The sequence below is a fragment of the Athalia rosae genome, chromosome 3 (genome assembly GCF_917208135.1).
Source record: "Athalia rosae chromosome 3, iyAthRosa1.1, whole genome shotgun sequence".
In the NCBI taxonomy this organism is placed as follows: domain Eukaryota; kingdom Metazoa; phylum Arthropoda; class Insecta; order Hymenoptera; family Athaliidae; genus Athalia; species Athalia rosae.
This window is the reverse complement of record NC_064028.1, coordinates 1,772,077-1,791,277: the sequence shown is the minus strand read 5'-3', so window position 1 is coordinate 1,791,277 and position 19,201 is coordinate 1,772,077. Positions and strand designations below refer to the sequence as shown.

Genomic DNA, 19,201 nt, shown 5'->3' with positions numbered 1-19,201 from the left:
AAATTATTGGGAATTTTCATCGTCAGACTTTGATACGGTACAGTCCTGCGATGGACTTACACTGTTGAACGTGAGTATAATTAGAACGATCGATCATGCTTCATGTTAAAATGCATATTCCTAACGAAGACGAAAACGCTTCGAATCCAGGATCCTTGGAAACTTGAAGGTAACTCGATCAATTCGACGAATAAATTAATTGCAATAGCAGATTTGAACTCCCGAGATGCGTATCCATCTGTTTCACCGTACATTGATATCAATCGAAATAACACTCCATGTCTCTATTGTAACGCTTTTATTATGTGGAAAGAATTCGCCGGCGCCTCAGGCTCCGCGTAACCAAAGCAGTTTCTCCGACAACAGAGATCGAATTCTCTAAAATTTTTGTTTTTGGTTCAATTGAAAAGATAACATAAACTGACCCAATAGTTGAAAAATCTCTGCGTAGTTTTTCAATATATATATATGTATCAACACGGTGGAGTCACATGGATGTATTCACAATATAGTTGAGCGTAAATGATGATCGTAACATCGTAAACGAATAATAGAACAATGTGGCCCTAGTTCAAGTTCGTTTTTGCATGCTTTTGTTGGTATATATGTCGAGTCTATTAGATAAAAAACGGTGTCAGCTGTGACTGTCTGATACCTTCTTGCGTTAACGTTTTTAAATTGGGCTATGTATTTTCAAACAAAATAAATCATTGGCATTGTTGGTGAATATTAGCCGATTATTAGACCACACCCCAGTCTGAATTGGTGCTTGCTGTGATTCATCACCCCGCTTAATGCGAAAGAAAATGGCAGAGGCTGCAATTTCTTTTCTAGTACCGCACCTACTGTCCAATTCGAGTCAATGCTTCCTGTGGAAAAAATAGGAGAATTGGTATTTCCGAATGTCTCGTGCGGTAAAAGACATTGGAACGCATCAAGTTTTTGCCATTAGATTATTCTCACCCTTGAAAACTAGATCCGCTTTAGGTAAATCAATTTGATAAGCGATGGCTCCCGTGGATTCCTGTGTTCTAGAATTGACCTCAAGTTCGACGCCTACTTGTAATTGCTGACTAGCTTTCTGATGGAAACAAATGTGGGCACCGGCTAAACCTGCAAAAGGCGAATGCGAAAATCAACTTCAACACCTCAATTCTCCGTGTTCATGAGTTCTACAAGCTCTGAAAGCTCGATAATCGATGAGCTTCAATTATGTGGCAATCGTAGATCGACAAAATACTTCCTAACTCACTTAGACTACCGCTGATTGTGGATTCTCCGTTCGTGTACCTTCCTGCAGCTGACACAACAGCTATGTGGCCACCTGGAACTCCGGGACCACGTTGATAGGCAAGTTCACCACCCACAGCTAACGAAGGAGTGATGCTTTGCAAGTAATGCGTTACCAAGACACCTGGTGAAGAACTGATAAGCTCATTTTCCTTGACAAAAACTTGGCAAATGATATCGTGGTTGTATTCTCACCAGATCCAGATATGATATCAGGATTGCCTAGCGTCACAGAAACTGTATAAGTGTCACCACGGTAATCGCTTGTCATCTGGGCTGCTGTATATTTACTTTGTTGCACTTGTGTTACAAGTTTTCCTCGTATCCGTTGGCTGAACTGGTGAATAATATTAGCATTCAGATTACCAGCAGGGTCGATATCCCCTAGAAGAACGGGATAAGCCTCCGTAGGTGAGGTCTGCTTAGTCCCTACATAAGTTGCTCCAAATCTAAAGTTGAAAAACATTGAATCATTTTATTTCAATGACATCGGCAGGGGTTAAACTATATGCTTCTTTACCTGTATCCAGACTGCGTGATGGAGCTCATATTTATTGTGTGAGAAATATGGAAATGGTTGCTTAGACCTTTATTGACCATCAGCTTGGCGCCTTCGAAGTTGACCGGGAATACATCTGCAGAAAAGCAGTGTCAGCGATAATGTGGGGATTGGGTAGAGTAAACCTGACCTAACCTGATCTGATAATCATATCAGAATCGTCTGCAGCTGATAATGATGGGCCGATTTCTCTCTGGGTAATAAGATTGACGAACGATCTTAAAAGTAGAGTTATCATTCATGAAACCACACAAAATGAGTGGTATGAAAAAAATCTATAACCTCGACAATACCGAGAATCGAAAAGCGCATGACATTCAGATAAGGGGATTTAATGTACGTACCTTTACACAGTTTATGAAGGTCTTCAATCGTCCCTGGGTTCTCCAGATTTTGCTGCACTTCAGAGACCAGGGGTACTGGAGAAAAGGCGTTCGTCGCCAGGTCTTGCTTTGCAAAACCTGCGACCGGCGATGGAGGCGGTGGCGGTGGAGGTGCTGATGCTGCGAGAACGTTACCCATGGCTTGCTTTTAGGCTTTTAATTTGTATTATAAAATGGAATCTTCACTGCTGAGCTACGTCCAAGTAATCTAATCTCTTTGCCGATTCAGTTGGCAATGAACTATCGTAATTCAAATAATAATCACGCCAAATATCGAAATATACTACCACGATTCTACCAGTTGTACTATTCAGTTACACAAGTCAGCGTGTTTCACTGTTAGCCGCCATTATTAAAGGTCTGAACCGAGCGACATCTGAGCACGAAAAATCATTTCTCACTCGGGCCGTACTCCGATCTTTGCGCAAAAATTTAAATATCTCCATAGCTTTTAGTCGTTGCTTAATTTCGTAATCAGATTCGTATTTCATAGATCAAAATACAATGTATCACTACTATTGTATTTTTTTCTGATTATTTCCCAATTTTCCCGATTTATTTTCGATTTTTTAATGAATTATTCAATTACCCCATCTTCCCCGCCGAAAAAGTGACAGGCAGCGCCGAGTAGTTTAACATCAGCCCGCGGCACTTGCCTGAACTAAAATTCCAAGTTTCTTGCCCCTTGACGCACCGAGACCCGCCTTACAGCGGAGGAGTCGCGTGTAATGCGGGTGCATCTATCATCAGGCGCTTTGGTCGCGGACCCGCGTGTAATGCGGGAGTGCATACCGCTAGGCGCATTGAGGGGCTGGGGAAGATGCGGCGATTAAATAATTAATGCACTTGAAATATCTATGAATTGATTAAAGAATCGGATTGGATCATAGATATATTAAACAATGTATATTATTCAATATATTATTCAATATATATTGTTCAATATATCTATGATTGGATCTAAAAATAAACTCGAGTTCGTGTCACTCTACCTGCATATCATTGCAGGGAATGAAGGTCTATTAATTAATTGAAAATCGAGTAAGAAATAGATAATGACATGATGATGACAAAGTAGTGATTCTTTATAGGAAGCGAGGGTCTAATTACAAAGTTGAACAACGATTTCGTTTCGAATATCTTCGTGTCTAATGATGGAGACGACAAGAAGTGAACCCGTAGGCCCTTACTTTCAATTGGAACGTCTGGAATTATACAAGTAACCATTCCAATTCCGTTAGTGTTAATCCACCTGTTGCAATCTCTGATACTTCTATCCTTTGTAGTGAGCAGGTTGAAGTTCTCCTCCAAAATGCCTCGGCTTGATATAGGCAAGGTATTGTTGAATAACATCGGTGTCTTTTATGAATAATATCAGCATGATTTCTATTTTGGTTCCAGTTTTTTATTTCAAATACAGAGATGCTCTAGTCATACGATCGTGGCCCATCTCAGAGAAGGAAACTGCGTTCAATATATCTATGCTGCGGCGATGAGGTTGTACTAGAGGAAAAATTGCCACCTCTCCCTCAACTTGCGGATTCAAATCGCAAAATCTTGAGTAAAGAATAATGAACCGATTTCTGGGTGCTATTTAACCGGTATCAGCACTTTCTGACGAGCATCCCCTTACCTGCAACAAGAAGTGTGCTTACACCCGCCAGTTTACAATTTGCAAAATAATTATCATACATAAGCATAGCGTCGAATAGTTGATGTATACGAATAAGTTCTTATGCAATGTATTCATAAGTTGTACTCTTTCGAATAACTGGGGCAATATTTTAATATTGATATGAACATTATTCATGTTGTCAATGATATTGCAAAGTTTTTAATAATTATTTAAATAATGTATGTACGCTGAATGTATTCGCCCTGCATACCTCATGAATAAATGACAAGCTATTTTAGGAGCGAAAATTTGTTTCCCATTATTCCCACCCTTACATCCCTGAAACCATCTCTCATTGACATGTAGAGTCCTGGAATAACGGAGAGTGAGTGAGCAAGTGAAGAAGTATGATACAACATTATGTCTAGGAATACCTCCTCGGGTATCCTGTTCTCCTGATACAAAAATAAATTTTCAGCGAAAATTTTCTCCACAAGATCAGGCACCTGGTTCCGAAATACCTCCTCGCTTTTTCTGTTCTCCTGATACCAAGGAAAAAAAAAAAAAATTTCGAAAGAGATTCTATACACAGGATCGAATGCATACACAGGATGAGGCACCCGGTCTCGGAATACCTCCTCAGGATTTCTGTTCTCCTGATACAAATTTTTATTTTCGGCGAAAATTTTTATTTCCGAATTTGGAATACCTCCTCGGGTATCCTGTTCTCCTGATACCAAAAAAAAAAAAAAAGAAAATTCGAAAGAGATTCTATACACAGGATCGAATGCATACACAGGATGAGGCACCCGGTCTCGGAATACCTCCTCAGGATTTCTGTTCTCCTGATACAAATTTTTATTTTCGGCGAAAATTTTTATTTCCGAATTTGGAATACCTCCTCGGGTATCCTGTTCTCCTGATACCAAAAAAAAAAAAAAAAAAAATTCGAAAGAGATTCTATACACAGGATCGAATGCATACACAGGATGAGGCACCCGGTCTCAGAATACCTCCTCGGGTTTCCTGTTCTCCTGATACAAATACCTACTTTTGGGCAAGCTTTCAATTTTAAGGGCCTGTATTCTAGAGCTCTACACTATACTGCCGGTCGTGATTCAGTGTGATCTGATACGCATGCATGCATGTGATGTGTGATATGATTTACACAAGAACATATCACCAACAATGGATATCATCATGTCTATGATATCATCTAATGATGCATACAGGAGTGGATCATTGATAACTGAACAATCGACGTTTCGGTTACAATGAGTTTTTATTAATAAATTGATCGTCAAGAATACATATTGAGACTTTGCAATGAACAATATAAAATTATTTTTGTATACTTATGATTAATGCGTTACAAGAGTATGAACGATAGTTTCATTTCAATTAACATTCAATTATTCATTTTTTATTCTCTAAGATACGAGACGTATACATTATTATTCATTTCTACATAATTATTCACTCGGCACACATAATAATCGGATGTGTGAATCACCGAACTACAGGATATTGTATAGTCTATTGGTGTCAATGCATCGAGGATAGTCTTGTATTTTCTATGCAGAGGCGGTGCCACCGTTTCTTCAGAGACTGTCCAATGCTCTTCTGAAAATAAAAATGAGAAAGAGGTGAGGAAATATGATGAAACTCAACTTTAGCTTGTCGGGTCTTTGTCCAGATTGATTCCAGCCTAAAATAGATCCCCTTTGAGTTTACGGGCAGCATCTGGTACGAGTCCTGTTTGATCCATGTCTTCTAAGCGTAGAATAAAATTTCCCTGGTTTACTCGAGCCAATGGATAGTTGCATCATCTTGCACAGAGCTGTACGGAGGCCTCTGTAAGCAGGTAACCTGTAAACGGCATCGGAGTGAAGAGAATGACATTGGCAAGAAGAAAAACCAGATCCTCATCTCTCAACTGACTAGTGGATCTTTTCTAAGCTCACCTGTTGGGCTCGGGGCGATCCGAACATGCACTCCTTATGTTCTGTACGACCTTTTGGAAAATGTTTCGAGATTCGAGGAGGAGAGTAGAGCACGCTGCACTTTGTGCATGTCACCGAATAACACGCGATAGAGATTATAAACTACATGAATCCTCTCAATTTTCTCTGATCTGAGGGGTTACCGGCGAATGTCATTTGCGCGTGAAGCCACACACGTCAAGTTGAATGAGAGAGACCATCAAAGTGCACCCATTCCAGAATTGTTCCCTAATTTCTCCTTGTTTTCTCGTTTTCCTAATTAATTCGTTAATCATCTCTATCTTTCGCTGGTCCTGGAAGCGTTTTATGATGTGCAGCTGAAGTTACACAATCCCTGATTGATTCCTGATTTTTTTTTTATTTTTTCTAATTTTTTCCGATTTTTTAATTAATTATTTAAATTTTCCGTCCATTTCTGTGGGCGCCGCCATTTTCTCTAAGCTCCGCCCACCGCGAGTACAACTAGCGCCATGTGGCGGAATTTCGGCGAACTAACCCCCAGAAAACGCGAAAGTTTTGACCCTTCTTCGAGAAAAACCGGGAAAGTATTGACCCCCTTTCTCTGAGCTCCGCCCACCGCGAGTACAGCTAGCGCCATGTGGCGGATTTTCGGTGAACTAACCCCCGGAAAAACGCGAAAGTTTTGACCCTTCTTCAAGCAAAACCGGAAAAGTATTGACCCTTTCTCCGAGTCGAAAAACGCGAAAGTTTTGACCCTTCTTTAAGCAAAACCGGAAAAGTATTGACCCTTTTTTCGGGGGTAAAACGTGAAAGTTTTGACCCTTCTCTGAGCAAGCCCGGGAAAGTATTGACCCCTAGTCAAAGTATTAGCGCCTGAAGTGGGTCAATAATTTTCCGATTTGGCTTGGAGAAGGGTCAAAACTTTCGCGTTTTTCTGGGGGTTAGTTCGCTGAAATTCCGCCACATGGCGCTAGTTGTACTCGCGGTGGGCGGAGCTTAGAGAAAATGGCGGCGCCCACAGAAATGGACGGAAAATTTAAATAATTAATTAAAAAATCGGAAAAAATTAGAAAAAATAAAAAAAAAATCAGGAATCAATCTGGGATTGTGTAACTCCAGCTGCATATGATAGAACACTTCCAGGACTAGGGGAAGATGCGGTGATTGAAAGGTTAATGGAAGAGTCGAAAAAAAATCGGAGAAAATGGGGGAATATTATAATGGGGGGAAACTTAGGAAAAGTCTTGAAATGATGGTTGATGCATTTAATCATGAGTGGTATGTATCATGAAATATGAGTGTGATATATTTTCACTTTGCACATTCATATTTATTACAAACTGACTTTGATACTCGGTGAAATAATCTAGATCCCTGGATCCTTCTAAAGATAATTTGAATAATAATTCGACCCTGAAGACTAGAGACTGAAATATAATATTTACTATTTCCCTCATTATTGGCGATCGTGCTCCCTCCAGGTGTACATGCTCTAGGGTATAGGCGCGTTCGTAGGATAAAATTATTTTTCAAGTTTCTTTATTCACATTTCAAGTTATATTTATATATATATATAATGATGATAATGATATTATTTTATAATTAATTGTAATCAATTAAAAAAATTTCTATTCTGTTTTATTTTATTCGTTTGTTGTGTCTCTTCTTTTTCACTAACACTTTTATATTTGAATTTATAATAATAATAATTACTATTGTTATAAACTATGTCTACTCGTTTATCACAATAAAACGCCAGCATATTATAAAGAGAATCATTATCGTGAATAATTTTTCATTCGCTCGTGGGTCCCTGCTGGCATTATTTATTTATTTTTTTATACTTTCACCCCTCTTTACCCAAATATTTTTTATTTTAAACTAACAACAATCGATCGTTGATTTTTTTTATTCCATCACATCCATCCGTTAATCCGATTTTTATACCTGAAAATTACTTTTATAACTAAAATCTATCGTGTTTCTTTTTATCTAACGTGTAATTATAACAATATAGTATCACGAAACGTACGCATATTACATATGTATATCGTAAGTGTAGGTATCTCATTATATTATCATGGTATATCTATATTATGTCATAACGATAATCGTAATCGTACAATGTAGTAGTTGAAGGCTTTGGCAGATTATGTGTAACATCATTTGCTTCGTTATTATCTCTAATTTAATCACTAATCATTCAAAAATTTCTATCAATTGTTGAGGTGCCACCGTCAATGTATGCTGGCTAGAATGTCATTTTCAGCTATCGTCTTATAATGTAAACGTTGCCATTGATTAACCCAATTTTTTCAACTCAGAATTTAATTTTCAAACTAATCGATTACCCAAAACTCGCACGTCGTTGTCTGTTGAGGCGATAATTAGAGCAGAAAACACGCACCAAGCAAAAATCTAGGGATTCAACGAGTCTTGATATCTGGATACCGTTACTCTTCTGCTGGAAGCTAATCAGAAAAGATGAAGAATTAGAGCCAGAAGTAGACGAGGACGTTGACAATGGAGAAGAACACGAAGTTGACGCAGAAGCGGAAGAATCAGAATAAGACGAAGGAGGAGTTCCCCGACTACTCGCGATTTGTCAGTGTGTAGTTTGTTCCTGTTCCTGTTCCCGTTCTTGTTCTTGCTTTTTTTTCGCTATCAAATCAGTCGAAGCAGTAGTGCCCGCTGTTTCCTGAACACTGGAACTCACCGGTTTACTCAAATGTTCCTCTTTTTGCTGAGGACGCACCTTTACTTGATAAAATTTAGTGCCTTGCGGTACCTTGTATCGATTCTGTGGCTGAAACAGAAAAGAAAATAAAAAAAAAAAACAAACAAATTACATTGGAAGAACCTGTCAAAATATCATCTACAATTTTTGATAATCTCTACTCACTTTTTTAGCGTGGCAATACTCCTTGCGGATGACTTCTGCGATGACGTACAACCTCCTGGAACCATCGGGCTCAACTCTCAAATCTAACGTGTTGACGCAATCAGAATGAAGAAAATAAAGCATGGGAGATTCCTGCAGGATGATATAATTCCTGTGCTCGCTATCCCACAGGACTAATACGACGTCTCCAGGATTACAGCTCGATATGCTTATTCTATCTTGTTGAATTAGACTTGCTGTACTTCGAGTCAACTTTTCTCTCAAGTGGGCGGAGGGTTGATGGCGAATGGGTTCTGGACTAGTCGCAACGTCACAACTAGAACTATCGGACACTATGGCAACAGAGGCACACATTTCTTTGTCACAACCTTCGGCACCGGAGGGTCCTGCAGAGGTGGAAGCGATGAGAGCTTCCGCGCCGCTGACTACAGATCTGTACCTTTCTTTTACAAGCTCGACCTCCAGGTTGACCTTTTCGGATTCTACGGTTTCAAGTTTTGTTTGAACAAGGTCCTTGCTCTCTGTCAAAAGTCGGAGTTCGGTGATTAAACGCTTATTCTCCACATCACGTGCTTCCAGTCTGCGAAGTAGGTCATCGAGTTCCGGTCCAGATTCCAGGCGCACTTTTTTGGACTCGGAAACTTCGATTTCGTCGTTTTTCCGGTGAATTTCAAGCTCCGCTTTGAGCTTGTCTTTTTCTGCCTCGAGTTTCTGCAGTCGCGAGTCCGTCCCTACTTTAAGATTTTCAAGCCTCTCGTTCTTTGCCTTCAAAAGGTGCAGCGTTTCCTCGAACTCTCCACCGCTACTGTTTATCTTCAGTCTTTCGTCGTTCAATTCCGACCTGAGCTTGTCGCGCTCCGCGATCAAGGTTTCTAAACGACTCTCGCGTTCGCTGAGCATGGTTCGATTTGCCTCGATGTTGGCCTCTAGTCGCACTTTGTCCGCCTCGAGACTTTCAACCTGAAAAAAATTCGGTATAAATTGAGTAAAACTCACCGAGCTTCGTTGAATTCAAAATTCATTACCGTCTCACTGAGGGTCTGTCGAATGTTGCTCTCCGACTCCGTAAGTCTCCTTATGGTGTCCTTCAGCCGCTCGCATTCCTCCGCCAGGATGGTTTCCCTGGATCTGTGAGTTTCTACCTGCCTCTCCTTTTCTTCGATCACTCGGCGCATAGCCTCGTTGAACCAGACTTGTCTCTCGGCGTCATTTCTCTGCCGGGCGAGTCGCAGTTCGTGATCCAATTTCGCCGCGCAATCGCTCCTCTCCTTCTCTATGGCAACACGAATTGCGGCCGCCTTCTCAGTTTCCATATCCTCCTTCATCTGCGCGATGATGGTCTCGTGATTTCCGAGTCCTATCATGTCTGGACGCTGTAATTAAACGATTTATCGTACAAAAAATTATCTGAATAAAATATTTCCGCTTATACGGTTTGATTCTCACCTCAATTTTCTCAAGACTCAAATCGCTGGGGCTTCTTTCCATTGTAGAAGCTGCCATGAGTTTGAACCTGCTCCTTATGTTATCCAATTCGGTTTTATACTCTTTCTGAAATTTGTCAGTCGCCGCTTTGATGGCCTCCTCTTGTTCACCTTTGCAAACGATCAGACTTTCCTCCAGTTTCCTGAGCTGCTCTTCCTGTTCTTTGATAACGGCCTTCAAATTTGAAACCTCTGCAATACCAGCTTCCTGAGTTTCCTTCACAGCGATTTCCTTCTCGAGGTGAGCTCTCTGGAGAGCCTCGTCCATCAGAATAATTTTCGATCGAAAGGTTGCCAATTCTCTCTGATCGTTGTCGATTTTAAGCCTCAAAGCAGCGAGAACTTCCTCAACGTCTGATTGAGCGTCAAGTTTGTCGGCGAGTGATTCTTTAAGAGCCTTTATTTCCTCATCCCGTCCCTGCATGAGCTTCTTCAGATCACCCAGTTCAAGTTCGTGATCTACGGTCAACTCTTGTGCTCTTTCGCGGAACGTTTTTTCACATTCTCTGGAATGCATTTCGAGTGCCTTTCTCACGTTGTCCGTCAGTTGATTGAACGAGCCCTGGTCATTCACGGTCTGTTCTTTTAACGACGCCAATTCTTGCCGGAAAGCTAGAAGCGCATCTCCAGCGACTGATTTCATACAACGGAGAACCGAACGAAGTCTCTCTACCTCTTCTCGCGTGTTTCCAAGATTTTCCTAAAAAAAAAAACAAGTTAAAAATCACGCCACGTTAGGATCAGACCGTTATTGATGCCGGCTAAATTTCTCCTCAAATTAGCTACGGTATTGTGTCAAGTTAATATCCGAGTGTGTGTTTAGGGATGTATAATACGATAACATTGGATTGGGAATTGGGTGCGACGGCAGCTATAATCCTGTGAAACAAAAATAATTAAAATACCTGCACGCGCAGACAGCATTTTCAAAGATTAATATTCGATAACAATAATATAATATAATATGTAATTCAAAAGAATCCAACAGGTGCTAACAAAAGCTGTTAATAATTTGAAGCTGACTGTGCAGCGAGCGATATAACGGAGGAAATTGATCTCTGATTTTGTGCAAACTGTCGCATTAATCACGCGACAAAAAATAATGAAGACGACGACTGAGATATCCTTCACCCTTTTTTGATCCTTCGTCAAATTTCCCCAGGTACATCGAGTTCTGTTCGAATTTTGAAAATCTTGCGACAATAGGAAGCAACGAATAGAATAATAAAGAAAAATTTTTGATAGCAACATACCTAAGTTTGGAGAGAAGACAAGAATAAATAATTTGACTGAAGAAGCGGCGTGATTTGTGGAGTATTTCAAACTAAGAGAAAAATAAATAAAGACAAAAGAAGTGAACAAAATAAAACATGATGTTTGAATGGCTACGATGAACAATCAGATGTATTTGAGATGGAAAGAATAATGTGGAATGTGTGACGTTAAAGTACCTGTAATAGAGAAACCATTGCTTGTTGATGAACATCGACAGGATGTTCGCTAAGACTGCTCGGCAAAGATTCGTCCATATAAAATTCAGTACCCATGAAATCAGCCATCCCAGTTTCTCGAGTTGACGGACTGCTTCCGTTGCTGCCAGACTGGTTCTGCACTCCGCAATCGCCACCGTCGCACGCCCCGGGGTTAATTGAGGGAGGATAATGCGGGGTATTAGGATCAGGATTACGATTAGAAATAGAATTGAGGGGAATACTTGGAGTTTTCATCACGCTTTTCTTGATATTATCATTAGTCACGCGAGCAAGATAGTTGTGATCGGAAAAAGTTTCTTCCTCGACCTCAACGCTTTCGTCGAGCGGACTGAGCTGCGCCGGTCGTTCGTTCGAAGACAAGTGAAAGGAATAGCTTACCGAGTCCGAGGAATTATCATCTCTTTGAGGGTAACGATAACTAGCGACCATCGAAGCAGATGAAAAAGAAGAGGGAGAAGAAGATAACTGAACAACGATGTTAGAGGGAGAGTCATGTTTTAAGACACAATGGGACTCGGAAGTTTTAAATGAGTGGGAAGACACACTCTGGGAAGGACCAACCTCTGATAATTCCTTCTGTGATTCTCGTTCCCTCTCACCGTCGTAAGAACTCCCTTGTTTCAGGTCCTGTGCACCTTGACCTATTTTTTCAAACTCTTCCGTGTCTGTTTCAGACTCAAAACCTCCCCTGAATAATCGAAAAAAAGTCGCTGATTTTTGCACTTAAACTCTTTTACCATTCCTCAAACTACTCAAATTGTGTTTACTCTCACCTGTCACTCAGCAACGGGGCTCTTCTTTGTCCAGACATTTTGGTACTAGGATCCTCCGACTGCTGGCCAACCTCTTTATCCTTGAAACCTTCCGTAGTGCTGCCCTCCGTCAGACTTTTAGATAGAAAAAATTGTGTGATGCTGTTTAAATCCGGCGTAGAAACAGCCAGGGCAAGATCGGGGAGTGTTTCTCTGAGAGATTGCATGTCGTCCGAAGTTAGCTGGTAAAAAATGACAATTTCTATGATATAAAATTTTGCCTGCAAAAAAGTTTTCATACCTTGGGTAAAGCGCTGTCGAATATGGACGGAGCTTGAGTAGCAAATGAGGGAGGGGTATCTTCCAGTCCAGGGAAAAGAGTGTTGAGAAAGTGTCCGTCGAATTTGCTCTGGAAGTCAGTTCTCCGAGCAAGTTCTTCGCTATGTACGGTGAGAAGTTGACAGGCGAGGTTGCTTGCCCAAAGCAAGAAAGCTTGCGAAAAAGTCCTGCGTCTCACGACCTCCGCAACGGCACTCATATACATTTCAGGAGCCAAATGAATTTGTTGTAAAACTTCCAGGTGTCGTCTGAGCCTTTTAAGGCTTTCGTTATACATGACTAGCTTTCCATCGACCTCCATCATCTTATTCTCGACGTACATAATCCACTTTAAACGGTGGTAAAGATTAACTGAGAGCTCTTCCTTAGCCTTTGTACATCTTCTTCTTATATCACGGAGGTGATTATGATTCTGGAGCATAACCAACAGCTGCCTCCTATGCGACGCGCATAAATCAGGCAATATGCTTGCATCTCCAAGGTTGGTCGCTCTATTCTGATTTTGTAGAAGGGCCTGCGCTAAATCAGCCTGTTCCTGCACCAACTTTTTAGCCTCGAACATCAGCTGTTCGAGACCGAAAAGTCGCTCACCCAGACCCTTTATCTCTTTCATATCCTGTTTATTCGCCGCTTCGACAGCACTATTTACTTCTGCCTTGAGCGATTCCATCACTCGTTCGTCAAACTGTTCCAAGCCCCTCGAACACTGCTCAGCAACTTGTTCGAGGCTACTTTGATTGTCCTTTGCCGATATCCACTTCAGCAGACTCAACGCTTCTTCGTTACCAGAACGCTGAAGATCCGTGACTGTCTCTTGATCGTCAGGACTTAAAAGTCCTTCTGCGTGAGCCCTGAGAGCAGGAAGGATGGGAATTTTCGACAGCATTCCCAAATCCTCGTTAAAACTGGGGAGAAAGATGGAAATTTTTTTGAAATTATTTACAGCCATGAAAAAACTGTTTTCAATTTACAAAATCTCAATTACTTGTTGAGGAGATTAATGTGCTGCTGCCTTTCCGCTAAATAGTGGTTGAAACTTTGCTGGAGAATGTCCGCTCTGGATTGAAACATTTGAGTAATATCTTCTAGGTTGGCTACGACAGCAGCCCAACCCTGTTGTTGAAGATGTTGGTCGTGCACGAGTCTTTCACATATTCTTGTTTGTTCACGTGCCAAAACGCAGCATTGATGACCGAGTTGTGCTCTATTTACGACAGTTTGATAAGTCGCAGGCATAGCCAAAGAACCTTCGATCTGCGTTTGGAGATCCACATCTGCATATAAAGAATGTTGATAAATATTGCACATTCGACGCTCGTTACATCAGCTTTAGCTCATTAGTAAGCGAATCAAAGTTTTGCATCATTTCTAATGAAAGTAGGGGGGAAAAAAACCGTTGCTACTGTACTTATAAACTTTGATAAAGCGGGGATTGAATATCAATGAATGAATATTATCTGGTTGATTAAATGTTGCAATGATTATCTACTATTTGGAGTAAATTTTGGTGGGAAATACTCATTGGAGATTCATCGACGTGACAGTGAGTTCAAAGACCTGAATTTCAAGTCACTTATTTATGAATGATAAAATATCTTCCACAATATTAACCACGTTGCATATGAAACACTATATAACAATGAAATTATCAGTTCTCGTCTATAATAACATGTAAATGTGATGACTTTCTGTTAACCCAATTTGTAATAACAAAGATTACACAATATTTTAAATTCAAGCAAGTTGCAGCAGCTCCACCAGATGACAACCATCGATAAACGTCATAAAAAAAAATATGTATTTTTAGATAAGAGAGACCGTGTCAGACAGATGGCAGACATTGTGAGTATATCAGTCAAGATAGTTAAGTAATTTAGCTCTAAGGATAACGGACAAACATAACCAGATCGTGAATCGGGTGATTCAGTAGTTATTGTCAGTAAGATGGTATCAGGAATTAGAAAATCAATGAATGTATCTGGATATCGACACGCTGTTCGCAATCAGTCTTCAGAGGCTATCAAGTCTGGTACATGCTCTCATTATAAGATAAATAGATGAAGATACTATTTTATTATTTGCTACAAGAAATTTTTTAATTTTGTCATAGTGAATCGCATGCTCTTGAGGCAAATTCAGTATCTGGGTCAATGTGATTATTGCTGATTACATGTAATGCGTATGATATTATAACGAAGCATTGAAATTTGGAATGAAGGTTCTCAAACTCATCTGTACTCAATAGGTTCAATGACAATGCACGACGATGATCATACTACAGAATATGCATATCCAGAGTCAAATGGCGTACATAATTTTCCGCAGCAACGACAATTTACGATTCATTTAACACCGAGATAATAATTTATCAGCAAATAGCATATTGCATTGCTTGAGAAAAATAGGGTCAATATCTGCCATAAAGTTTGTTTTTTTTTCTCAAGTAGCTGACCTGAGCCGTAGTCTATGCTGGGTGTGGGTGGTTGGTGACTCTCGATTGAAGCTTTGCTGAATAAATAAATTGGGTTTGTATCCGTCCCAGCAGAATATGTGCAGACCCTTGCGTTGGGCTCAAGACTTTCTCCGCCGCTCACCAACAGCACCTGCTGACTGGCTGCTACGCCGCATTCTCTTTCTATAGCTTCTCTCAACTGCGAGACACTGAAAATAGGAATACAAAAGTCATGTTGGTGGGTTATATGAATTTTTTTCTACAATTACCTCTCGAGCGCCAACTTCATGTCAAAGGTGATGGTAGTCCCAGTGTCGACGTGAAATATATACAACATTTTAGCGATTTAGTTTAACGTGTGATTATAAAACTTCCAATCGATTGTTATTATGATAAAATAATTAGATTTCTTCGACTAATTAGAATCAGGAACAGCTAGTTGGGATTTCGTCTTCTTCTTTTTTGACGAGGAACTAATTGGAGATGAAATTGTACAGCAACAAGGAAAAATAGATCGTTCTGTTGGCGAGCAGTGGGACAAAACCGGCGTCATCCGATATTGAGTAGGTATACCAATAATCGGTTGATGAGATATCTGTGCAATAAGCTGACTATGAGATTGTGGTCTATAAAAACACTTCCGCCTTGCATGTAGTTCAATCACTATTTGGGGGCTCCTAGTCAGCTGGACCGGGGCCGAACCCCACGCTCTTCACCTACCGCGAGGTCGGCCCCCGATGTCCTGTTATTCATCGATGATTAGGTAAAGATTTTGAACACAAGCGCTGTATTATTTTGTATGGATAGAATATTATCAGCGGATATCAATATTCACGATAACCTCAATTTTCACTCACCAAACAACTCACAAACCACTGATTTCACTCTCAGTTGTTCCTCTTCTTGTTTACGATGCTCGTAGTTACAAATTACTTCTACAGCTATCTCTTTTTGCTGCATTCGCTCAGTAGCAATATTTATAAACTACTTTGTCTTACCGGTTTCTCATATCCCAGCAAAGTACAACAATATTCTTGTAGTCTTTCTTTCTTCCTTTCTTCTTTCAACTTGTCGCAACTTGTATTGACTGAAATAATTCACAGCTATATTTCTTATTGACAGTATTTGTTGGTAGAATTGAAGAATGACGCCAATGATCAGCTGGAGATAATGGCAGTCAAAAAAACAAAGGAATAAATGAATCCAAGCTTTCAGACAGGTTACCACATTCAATTCTGGAGTATTCTCTTGTTGGAACGACCATTCTTTGATGAATATCTCTCCAAGGTCTCAGTTAGGCATGGCATAAAAAAAAAATCTTGGTCGTCAATCCTCATATGACCTCATCCAGTTGTTGGACTGGGGATTAAAAAACAAATTTGAATTCCTCTTCCTCGTTTTTTGTACGTTTTAAACTATGGAATTAGCGATAGGATGTCACTTTTTCTATTGTTCAATATTACTCCTCTTACTGTTCTTATTATTAATACTATTACAAAATTCAATTATTATTTTGCAGCTGGTTGAGAACGTTGCCCGGAGAGTTGATTCGAAGAATGATTTCATATGATTATGGAGATTGGCTGTGAGAACACCTGATTCTAAAAACTGCTGATTTTCACAGTACAAATAACGTCATAGTAATCAGCTGCTCGCGAAAACAAAACACTAACGATAATAATGATCCTGTTGCAATGTCGTCGATTCTTTGATTACACGGAGAGTTATATCGAGATATAAAAATTAAATTCACAGTTCATATCAAAACTGTTCATCAATTAATAGAGTTAAAGAGAATAAGAACAGGTGAATAACGATCAAAGGATATACAGCGCGCACCTTGTAGTCAGAAATTACTATTCGTGATTTTGGAGTATCAAAAATGGCGATCTACGACGCGCTCGGTAATCGTTACCACAACCAAGTACAATTTCGTTTTATGCTTAAATATGAAAATCGTTCAAGAGTTTTATTTTCACAAGATTTATACTCAATAGTGATAATAAGAAAAATCACAACAAAACGCGTCGTTGTCGGACGCTGCGCCACAAATTCAGAGAACGACTGCGCAGAAACAGCAGAACAAAGAGGCTTTTATTTGCAGTCGTTCTTCTTCGGATTCAGATTTGGATTCTATTTCAGTTGGCTTCCATTCAACTCAAGAGATGATTATTATAAACCCTCAAAGACACGAAGCTGAATGTCGTCAGCTATTAATAACGATGTATAAATTAAATGCATCGATTGATTTTAGTTATTAATTAAATCGTCCAGGACCGACGAGTTTATTGTGCTTTCCTATTGTTCTCGTTGCACTTTTCTATCATCACTTATTTATTTATAGAAAAAACAAAAACACATTTTCACAGCGCATCGTTGTGATGTAGAGGTAGAGCTTTTGCTCAGAAAAAAAGTATAAACTTGTTATGTTATTTTTGGTGAATTTTTATGTTATTTTTCAAGAGCACAGCCTAGTTTGTAGTTATTATATTCCTAGGAAAGGATGGTATATCGTGTATAGATTCACCAAAATTACGTTTAGTTATCAACCTGTCACTCGTCACGCACTTGTATTTTCACTTCAACGTTCCATCGAAGACTGCCAGCTGTTTACGCGATTTTAAACAAACTAGTGATTAATTTTCCATGTGTATGGTATTTATTCGTATGTATTGACACTCGTTTAGAATCTCACTATCTTGTGTTTTGATATTTCTCTCTCGCTCTTCTATCTTCCTATATCTCATTCCCTCTTGAATCAAAACACACGCAATTAAATATAGTAATGAGATGTTGTTTCTCTGTTGTACAGGCTATGAAATGTTCGATAAGATAAATTAATTGATCGATTCGATCGATGATCAACGATCGTAAATTCTAGATCGAATATTTGTAATTTATTTTAGTCAGGGGATGCGTCAAGTCGATTGAAATTAAGTTCATACACCAAAGTCACAGTCACTCTTCGTATCATACAACACAATTGAGATTTGGATATACATGGTAAAGCGTGTGTAATTATTGAAGTAACATCAACAGCAAATGGATTTTGCGCAGAGAAGCAAATCACAATCGACCAATCTGAAGCGAAATAACTTTCTCAAATGATTTCAGCGCCACCCCGCGATTTGAAAGTTATACCCCGAGGCGGTACTAAAATTTTCAAAAATTATTGTAATCAACATGAGATAAAAATGATCGTAATTAATGATTTAATCAATTATGAGTATTTGTAAAGGCAGTAATTTATTTTTTTTTCTTTAATTCGGAAATATTTCTCCGTTCAAAGCAAAAAAATAAGAATGAAGAAATTACCTATTAGTTGCTTTGTGCAGTCCAAGATTTGTGTTCAAACATGATTTTAGTTTGTATAATTTTCTAAATATTCTGTATTAAAATGTTAGTTTCGCAGTTTGCTAATTTGCATGAGGCTTTAACCTTTAGCTAAACTATTTTATAACCCCCCACCGTATTTTATTTCTAATCACGCACAAACCGCGTGCGGAACGAAATCAAAATCCGAGGCCACGCATACCAAAGTATGCTCGCTTGTATTATTATGTAGTAAAAATGTTTACTTCAAATTTACGCACGTGCGATCATCATTCGACCATGTAGATAGAAAATCCTTTGAATTCCCTCATCTCCGATATTTCTTCGATATACGATAGGAAGTTGTCAGAACTCTGGATATCTCATTGTGTTTTATTCATTTTTGTAGAATTTCGGTTGGCGATGGTAAAACTTTTTGTTCTTTGTTTCTCTCCACAAACGACATTCCCATATGAAAAAGTTTTCAACAATATTATTCGTCCAATTGAAGATTGAAAGGGTTTTTTTTCTCAGGTTCATTCGAGTGCAGGCGTCATAACAGCTCCGGTCGTTGCCTTCTCATTGTATTGATCGAATTCCATCAGCAAGTCGTTTGTTTCATTAACATACGCTCAAAATAAAAGATATTTTCTTTT

General features: G+C 39.4%; 3 protein-coding genes across 4 annotated transcripts; all 3 read right to left on the bottom strand.

Annotated features, from left to right (window-relative positions):
* Positions 1–283: 283 nt before the first annotated feature.
* LOC105685310 (mitochondrial import receptor subunit TOM40 homolog 1) lies at positions 284–2,594 on the bottom strand. Its single transcript, XM_012399285.3, has 6 exons — positions 2,194–2,594; positions 1,811–1,925; positions 1,486–1,739; positions 1,253–1,414; positions 964–1,113; positions 284–869 (listed from the first exon to the last, which is right to left on the bottom strand). The coding sequence occupies exons 1-6, from the start codon at positions 2,369–2,371 to the stop codon at positions 730–732; spliced, it is 999 nt and encodes a 332-aa protein (XP_012254708.1). The 5' UTR covers positions 2,372–2,594; the 3' UTR covers positions 284–729.
* Positions 2,595–7,432: 4,838 nt separating this feature from the next.
* LOC105685578 (RB1-inducible coiled-coil protein 1) lies at positions 7,433–18,246 on the bottom strand. 2 transcript variants are annotated; one of them, XM_012399816.3, is made up of 10 exons: positions 15,503–18,246; positions 15,234–15,442; positions 13,767–14,055; positions 12,744–13,686; positions 12,464–12,684; positions 12,252–12,378; positions 10,160–10,897; positions 9,739–10,086; positions 8,714–9,673; positions 7,433–8,611 (listed from the first exon to the last, which is right to left on the bottom strand). In XM_012399816.3, exons 1-10 carry the CDS (start codon positions 15,568–15,570, stop codon positions 8,417–8,419), a joined length of 4,098 nt encoding a protein of 1,365 aa, XP_012255239.2. In that variant the 5' UTR covers positions 15,571–18,246; the 3' UTR covers positions 7,433–8,416. The 2 variants fall into 2 exon arrangements, with proteins under 2 accessions (XP_012255239.2, XP_012255238.2); XM_012399815.3 differs by having other exon boundaries at positions 7,433–8,617; positions 15,503–18,245.
* On the bottom strand, positions 10,907–12,245 carry LOC125500145. The gene is made up of 2 exons (XM_048651602.1): positions 11,649–12,245; positions 10,907–11,521 (listed from the first exon to the last, which is right to left on the bottom strand). The coding sequence occupies exons 1-2, from the start codon at positions 12,117–12,119 to the stop codon at positions 11,279–11,281; spliced, it is 714 nt and encodes a 237-aa protein (XP_048507559.1). The 5' UTR covers positions 12,120–12,245; the 3' UTR covers positions 10,907–11,278.
* Positions 18,247–19,201: the final 955 nt, after the last annotated feature.

What these genes read in the sequence shown, in the direction of transcription:
- LOC125500145 (XM_048651602.1), bottom strand. Translation starts at nt 12,119, where the DNA reads ATGGTCGCTAGTTATCGTTACCCTCAAAGAGATGATAATTCCTCGGAC. An exon ending in CAATGGTTTCTCTATTACAG is followed by an intron (nt 11,522 to 11,648) that starts GTACTTTAACGT and finishes TTTTTCTCTTAG; the next exon opens with TTTGAAATACTCCACAAATC.
- LOC105685310 (XM_012399285.3), bottom strand. Translation starts at nt 2,371, where the DNA reads ATGGGTAACGTTCTCGCAGCATCAGCACCTCCACCGCCACCGCCTCCA. An exon ending in ATCACGCAGTCTGGATACAG is followed by an intron (nt 1,740 to 1,810) that starts GTAAAGAAGCAT and finishes TTTCAACTTTAG; the next exon opens with ATTTGGAGCAACTTATGTAG. An exon ending in TGATATCATATCTGGATCTG is followed by an intron (nt 1,415 to 1,485) that starts GTGAGAATACAA and finishes GTTCTTCACCAG; the next exon opens with GTGTCTTGGTAACGCATTAC.
- LOC105685578 (XM_012399815.3), bottom strand. Translation starts at nt 15,570, where the DNA reads ATGTTGTATATATTTCACGTCGACACTGGGACTACCATCACCTTTGAC. An exon ending in CAGCATAGACTACGGCTCAG is followed by an intron (nt 14,056 to 15,233) that starts GTCAGCTACTTG and finishes CTTTATATGCAG; the next exon opens with ATGTGGATCTCCAAACGCAG. An exon ending in TCGACAGCGCTTTACCCAAG is followed by an intron (nt 12,685 to 12,743) that starts GTATGAAAACTT and finishes ATTTTTTACCAG; the next exon opens with CTAACTTCGGACGACATGCA.